Source organism: Cannabis sativa, chromosome 4 (genome assembly GCF_029168945.1).
Source record: "Cannabis sativa cultivar Pink pepper isolate KNU-18-1 chromosome 4, ASM2916894v1, whole genome shotgun sequence".
NCBI lineage: Eukaryota > Viridiplantae > Streptophyta > Magnoliopsida > Rosales > Cannabaceae > Cannabis > Cannabis sativa.
Genome location: NC_083604.1, coordinates 41,680,089 through 41,687,694, shown reverse-complemented (window position 1 = coordinate 41,687,694; position 7,606 = coordinate 41,680,089). Strand labels below are relative to the sequence as shown.

Here is a 7,606-nt window from a genome sequence, read left to right as displayed (position 1 = left end):
GTAGAGTATTATCAAGATCTGAGCCCGAATGTCCTTCTCTTTGAGTTTGATCCTTCACAGTCTTCCAATCTATGATTGAGTGACTACTTGCTGTGTGTGGGCACTCACTCTTTCACTAGGGTCAAAATATAGAAGAAGAAAAGAGAAGAGAGGGGTTCGGCCAAGGTATAGAAAAAGGGAAGGCTCAGTTTTCTGAAGAGAGAAATTTCTGTCAGAAGATGTTATGAAAAGCATGTATTTTGACTGAGCCATCACTTTCTATTTATAGGCAACTACTAGGTTTAGGTTAGGAATTATTTGGCATTAAAATAATGAAAATATTAATTTGAAATTCCACAATAAGTGGCCGACCAAGGTGTATAGAATGGGCCAAACTTGATTTTGCAGTTTTAACAAATTTTATTTATATTTTCTCAAAAACGCCAATTTTCCAATTCTAACAATTTAAATGCCAAAACTAATTATTTAATAACTAAAATAGATTATTAAATAATATTGTCATTTAATTTAATTATTAACTAGACATATAAAGTCCATTAATAAATAAATAAACCTAGAGTCTCTTTTCTTTACAATTTCACCCCTGCTTAGTGAAAATTCACAAATTAGATATAGTCTAACTTTAGAATTATAATTGACTAATCACGAATCAATTATTGAGTCTTACAAGCAGTATGTTCTCAACTACAATGGGGACCATGGATCTATATGCTGAGCTTCCAATAAGTGAACCGAATTTACCAAGTAAATTCCTACTTATTAATTCTTCGTTGAATCCACTCTTAGAACTTAGAATTGCACTCTCAGACTTATATAGAGCATATTATATGTTCCACGATATAGATATGCTATCTCATTTAACCATTGTTATAATCTTATTGTGATTTAAAGATCCTCTATATAAATGATCTACATCGAGATGGGATAATTTTACCGTTCTCACCCCTCAATGTATTTTGCCCCTTAAAACACTTAGCTACTTGTAAATGGTGTTTAGTGATCTAATAATTAGTCAGTTAAACAAGAGCTCATCCATTTACTTCTATTTGCTAAGCTCGAAGGGAATCATCACTTGACTTCTATACACCAGTAGAAGCTATAGATTCCATATTTATGTTCAGCACTCCCACTCAATCATACTATCATGTTCCCAAAATATACGTATCACCCTGACCCAAAAGTAGGCTTAACTAATAAATCAAAGAACATGAATAGTACTCCTGAGTTGAGCCTAAGCATATCAGGATTTAGATTCTTTTAATCTTAAGATCAACTACTGATATTGACTTGTAAAGATATATAACGGTAAGTTTGTAATATTTTAACTTAGTTGCAATATCGGTCCAGTCCAATGTATACTCCATACATTCGAAACTAGTATACTTTACTAATGTCCTGGAAAGAACATAACACTTACTCCAAGTGTAAGTACACATCATCGCTGATTATCACATTAGTGTAAATCCAAAACACTGATGAAACAGGGACTTAGTCTTTTGATTCATATGATCACAATCACATTCTACTGTGTTGACGATACTGTAATTGTGAATAAACATATGATCTGGATTTAACTGATTCTGTGTGTGTGAATGTAATAAACATAATAAACCATTAGCATGTAAAATTCATGCAAACATTAATCACTTCAAATTTCTTATATTGATTACTAATCAGATTGTAAAGAGTTTTATTTAGGGCATAAAACCCAACAGATAATACTCTACGACAGAAAGGAACAAGGGTCAGAGATTTGAGATGGAGGAGACATATTATTCTGCTACCATCAATGTAAGATTACTTAAACTTTATGTGTTTAATTACATTGTTTTACAGAATTCGTATTTAGGGTGTTAATGAACATACTTGTTAGTAAATCTAGATCCTGGTAAAATATATTCCAACAGAATACCCATCGTGAAAGCAATAGTAAGGATGACCTGCTAGCCTCTCAAGCATCTGATCAATGAATGGCAATGTGAAGTGATCTTTTCTTGTCGCTGCATTCAGCTTGCGGTAATCTATGCAAACTTGCCACCCGATTTGCATTCTTGTTGGCACTAACTCATTGTCTTCATTTTTCACTATTGTGATCCCAAATATCTTTGGAACTACTTGAACATGGCTCACCCATTTGCTGTATGAGATTGGGTAAATGATGCCTACACCAAAAAGCTTCAAGATTTCTTTATTCACTACCTCCATCATAAGGGGGTTTAGCCTTCGTTGTGCATCACGTGTTGGCTTAGCTCCTTCTTTTAGGAGGATTCTGATACATGTAGTAGGACTAATTCCCTTGATGTTAGTAATGGACCATGTAATAGCAGTTCTGTGAGCTCGGAGCACCCTTATAAACTTTTCTTCTTGCACTTGGTCGAGTTCTTTAGCAATCATGACCGGTAATGTTTCATTCTCTCCCAAGTAAGCATATTTTAGATGATTCGGCATTGTCTTCAATTCAATTATAGGAGCTTGGACAATGGATGGCTGTAATTTGTCAGTTAAGAATGGCAATTCCACATACGCCACCTTTTTATAAATCTTGTTGAAGTCGTTATTAAGTGTAGTTATGACATCCACCATCTCGTTAGAAAACTTTTCACTAGAATTTAACACCAAGTGCTCTCATATAACAACTTCCAAAAAATCCACTATGTAGATCTAGTACCCTTTGTGAGAGGTCATTCATCACATCAAGAGAATAAATAGCATGTACATCACTTGGATACCTCATGGCCGAAAAAATGTTGAATCTGATTGTCTTTCCATCGAATTCCATAGTCAAGGTTCCCTTGTGGACATCAATCTTGGCTCTTGCAGTTTTCATGAACGGTCTTCCCAACAAAATTGGAGTGGAGCAGAGGATGGAATCATCTTCCATATTTAGAACATAGAAATCTACTGGAAATACCAATTCATTGACTTGAACTAGCACATCTTCAATGACACCTCTTGGGTAGGCATTCGACCTATCAACAAGTTAAATGATTATCCTAGTTTCTTCAAGTGGACCCAAATTCAAGGAGTCATAAATAAAGAATGTCATGACATTAATGGAGGCCCCCAAATCCAACATACACCACTCAATCCTAGTATTGCCAATAGTGCAAGGGATAGTGAAAGTTCCATGATCCTTACACTTTGGAGGAAGCTTCTTTTGGAGAACTGTCAACACATTTTTCCCCACACTTACTTTTTTATTACCCCTCAACTTGCGCTATTGGTGCAAAGCTTCTTAAAAAACTTGGCATATCGGGGCACTTTTTTAATGGCATCAAGAAGAGGAATGTTCACTTCCACCTTGCAGAATGTCTCAAGAATTTCCTTGTCAACTTCTTCCTTCTTAGTTTTTTTCAATCTTCTTGGGAAAGGTGGTGGTGTGCTAAATGTAGGCTTTGGTGGGACAAGATTATTTGGCTTGGGTGCCTCTATTTCATCTCCTGGGTTATCATCTTGTGGTTCGGGTGGCACTATTTTTGGTTTAAGGATGATAGGTGGGTCATATTGTTTACCACTTCTCAAGGTCACTGCACTAGCATTCTCTTTAGGATTTTTCTTAGGTCGGGATGGCAATTGATTGAACATTTGAGATTACAATCGATTATAAGATTCTAAGAGTTGGCCCACTTGATTCCCTAAAGTTTTCATTGCGGCTTTAGTTGTTTGCTGGAACCTTAGAGAACTAGGAACCATTACATTAATAAGTTCTTCAGTGGTAGGTTTGGGAGTTGTTGGTGGAGCAACTTGTGGTGCTTGATTTTGTCTTGGTAAAAAATTTTACTGTGGCCACTGTTTTTTTTTTATAAATCAAGTGAATTTCGTTACCCGAAACTATTTTTTACAAACAAATAGCATTCTTCCAAAAGAAGAACCTAAGTAAAATAAAACTTTACAAGTTGTCTAACCATACTTTGTCACTAATGGATGTCTACTTGGGCCATGTACAAGTTATTCTCTTTTTCAATACATCTTTTACTTTACAAACTATGCTATCTATATTTGGAATAGATTTTGCCACAAAAAGTCACTTTTAGTCTGCCATAAGGTGTACACAAGTGCTGCCAAGGCAGCCACTAGGATCATCTTTTTAACTTTGCTAATCTTGGCTTTCGAATCCATCTAACAATTCGAGGAAGAGTGTTAGAAGCCATCCTCCAAGAAATCCACTCTTTGATCCTCCTTAAACAATTACACGAGAAAGAGCACTCAAAAAACAAGTGTTGCGTTGACTCTTCTTTGGTTTGGCAAAACAGACACTTAGTATCTTCAACAGTGTTGTACACTTGAATCTTGTCCTTTGTCTTGAGCCGATTAAGCATTGTGAGCCAAAAAATAAAACTATGCTTGGGCAAGTTCATTCAGCTCCACACAATGGAGCTCCATTCAACTCGACAAATAGAGGGCCTTAGAGAGTGAAAACCCGCTACCACGGTATATTTGTCATTTAGGACATTGATCTCATCAAAAACTTCTTTTGCTCTCTCTTTTATAGCTACCAGCTTTCGCCAATACCAACTGGCAGCAGGAGTGGTCTTGTAAGACCACCAATTTTCTTCGTTGATGTATACATTATGAACCCACTTTACCCAAAGATTGCTATGGCCCAAACATAATTGAACATAGCTGCCAAATTCCAGTCAGAAATATTCCTAAATCCCAAACCACCTGCAGATTTAGAATCACAAACAAAATTCCAAGCATCTGCAGCTGGACCTGTAAGGACATGGTTACCAGACCACAAGAAACTTCTGCAAATAGCTTCAATTTCTTGAATAACTTTCTTTGGAAAAATCATGATCTGGCACCAATAGGAGTGGATGGCCATCAATACAGAATTGATTAGAACCATTCTAGCAGCAAAAGAAAGGTTTTAAGAACTCCAATTCCTTATCCTCGCCACCATTTTTTCAACTAATATGCCACATTCAGCTGCTAAGATTCTCTTAAGACATATAGGAATGCCTAAGTATTTAAATGGCAAATCATGTTTCTTGAAGCCCAAAACATCAAGGACTCTCTGAATCTCATAATCATTCATGTTATTGCAATAAAAAGAAATTTTAGATGGATTTGGGAACAAACCTGAAGTTTGTGAAAGGAGTTTGAGCCCTTGCAGCATTAGGTAGATACTCTTGAAATCTCCATTGCAGAAAAGTAAGACGTCATCCGCAAAACTCAAATGATTCAATTTCAAATCTCGGCATCTCTCATGAAAAATAAAATCATCCCTCTCTCCAATATTCTGCATGATGCGAGAGAGATACTCCATATCCAGAATAAAAAGAAGGGGAGACATGGGGTCCCCCTGTCTTAAACCTCGTTTTGATTCAAAAAAGCCATGTAGAGAACATCAAAGAGAACTTAGGAGTTCTCACACAAATCATAATTAGTTTGAGAACTTAGGGGTTCTTAAACCTAGTTTTGATGTGGCCACTGTTGATAATTTAAACGAGGTTTTGCAAGTGCAGGTTGTTCGACATTTTGTTGATTGCCGTATCAAAGATTCAGATGATTCTGCAAATTAGGTCTATAAGTTTGTGAGTGTGGGTCGTAAAGTTGGCTTAATTGACCAAGAAAATTACCTACTGCGTTTACATCTTCAGTCTCCTCTTCAAATAGTGTAGGACAAGTATCAGTAGCATGTCCCACAGTTTGACAAATTTCACATGGCCTCACCTATTGGCCTAAAGCAAGTTGTTGTACCACAAAGGTTAATTGAGCTATTTGCTGACTAAACTGGTTCTCAATGGGTTTGCTCACTTCATTAACCTGCTGTGATGTTGAGGGAGGCTCCCAGCAAATGCCAAACTGTTGTGAATTGGCAACCATATTTGAGATTAGATTTCTGGCTTCTGTAGGGGTGTTGTCTACCAATGCTCCTCCACTAGTTGCATCTATCATACTCATTTCAAAAGGTAAGAGACCTTCATAAAAGTGTTAAACTAAGAGTTGTTCACTAATTTGGTGATGAGGGCAACTAGCACACAACCTCTTAAATCTCTTCCAATATTCATAAAGTGACTCTCCAGTAACTTGCCAAATTCCACATATTTCTTTTCTGATGCTTCCAACTTTAGAGGCTGGGAAGTATCGCTCCAAGAAAACAGTCTTCATATCATTCCATGTCTCAATAGTACCAGGTGGTAGATAGTACAAGCACTCTTTAGCAGCATCTTTCAAGGAGAAAGAAAAAGCCCGTAGTTTGATTTGTTCTCCAGTTGCTAATGTAGGTTTCATACTAGAGTCGACAATGTGAAACTCCTTCAGATGCTTGTTGAGGTCTTCAGCAGGCAATCCATAAAAAGCTGGTAGCAAGTGGATGAGGCTGGATATTAGTTCAAAGTTGACATCCAAAGGTAGATAATGGATGCACAATGGTTGTTGGTCAAGATTTGGCGCGACCAACTCCTTCAACGTCCTATTTTAAGCCATAGTCTTGTGAGAAGTAATCGAGTCGTCAGAATCTGACTCGGGATCAATTGATAGTGGTTATTTGACAGGACCAAGTGGTTGAAAGAGTGGGTTGTCGGTGATAGTCTTCGATGATCAAGAAGCAAATAATGACTCAAGATATTGTTTAACCCTTGAAAGTCTCTCTTGCGTATCGTCTGCACTAGACATGTACACCTGAGATTATCAATGTAAAAAAAATTAGTAAAGCTAAAATTAAATATGAATAATAAAATAAAATAATAGTCCCTAGCAACGACACATTTGATGGGTGTCGTAAGCCACAACAATTTACTACTATTTATTTTTAATACCTCCAATTATTTTAGTATAATTGTAAGTAAGGGTCGATCCCACGAAGACTATGTTTATTTAATTACTCAAAGAATTAGTGACAGAAGTTAGAAAATGCGGTTTTGAGGTTTATAGTAAAATAGCATAAAAATAAAAACAATTTAAAAGTGAGACTGTGATATGAGAAACTAGTTAAAAGTTATTCGCTACCCTCAACAATCATTCTTAATTCCTATTAATGAATGTAATTTCAATTTTTAATCAAACTATTAACCCCGCATATAAAGCTAAAGTAGTCAATTATTCAAATCTCTCTATTACATGTAATCAAGGCGAAGCCTTCAATAATTAAATCTTTTGTCTAAGCAGTAAATCCACGAAGCATGCAATTTATTTAACTTAGATAAAGCTTTAAGATTTATGGAGATAGATTAATCTAGACAATAAATCAATGAAACATATAATTTATTTAACCTAGATTTCATTCTTTATCACAATTAAAAATACCTCTGACAATATTAGAAATTACAATTTATCACAAACACTTAGAATCCTAAACTATTAGGTGAATAGTAATCCTAAGATGACGGTAGATAAAAGCAAAACCTAATTTAGTAGCAATCTAAACAAGATTAAAACAATAATCATGACATTGAACAAATAAAGAAGAATAGAAATAATTTGATATGATGGAAACTTAAAATTAACATTCAATAATGAAATTAAGAATTCATGTCTCGGGTTTTGAAATAACCCTTAATTAAAAAAAATTACTCGAAACTAGATATTATAACGATAATCATAATAAATAGTAAGAGTTTAAGGAGAAGAAAAGAACTATGATGAAGAACACTTCAAGGTC

At 35.5% G+C, this 7,606-nt stretch overlaps 1 protein-coding gene across 1 annotated transcript; it reads right to left on the bottom strand.

The window, feature by feature from the left end:
• Positions 1-1,723: 1,723 nt before the first annotated feature.
• Positions 1,724-3,585, bottom strand: LOC133036933 (uncharacterized). The gene is made up of 4 exons (XM_061113712.1): positions 3,245-3,585; positions 2,730-2,969; positions 1,906-2,602; positions 1,724-1,777 (listed from the first exon to the last, which is right to left on the bottom strand). The coding sequence occupies exons 1-4, from the start codon at positions 3,583-3,585 to the stop codon at positions 1,724-1,726; spliced, it is 1,332 nt and encodes a 443-aa protein (XP_060969695.1).
• Between the last annotated feature and the right edge of the window lie 4,021 nt (positions 3,586-7,606).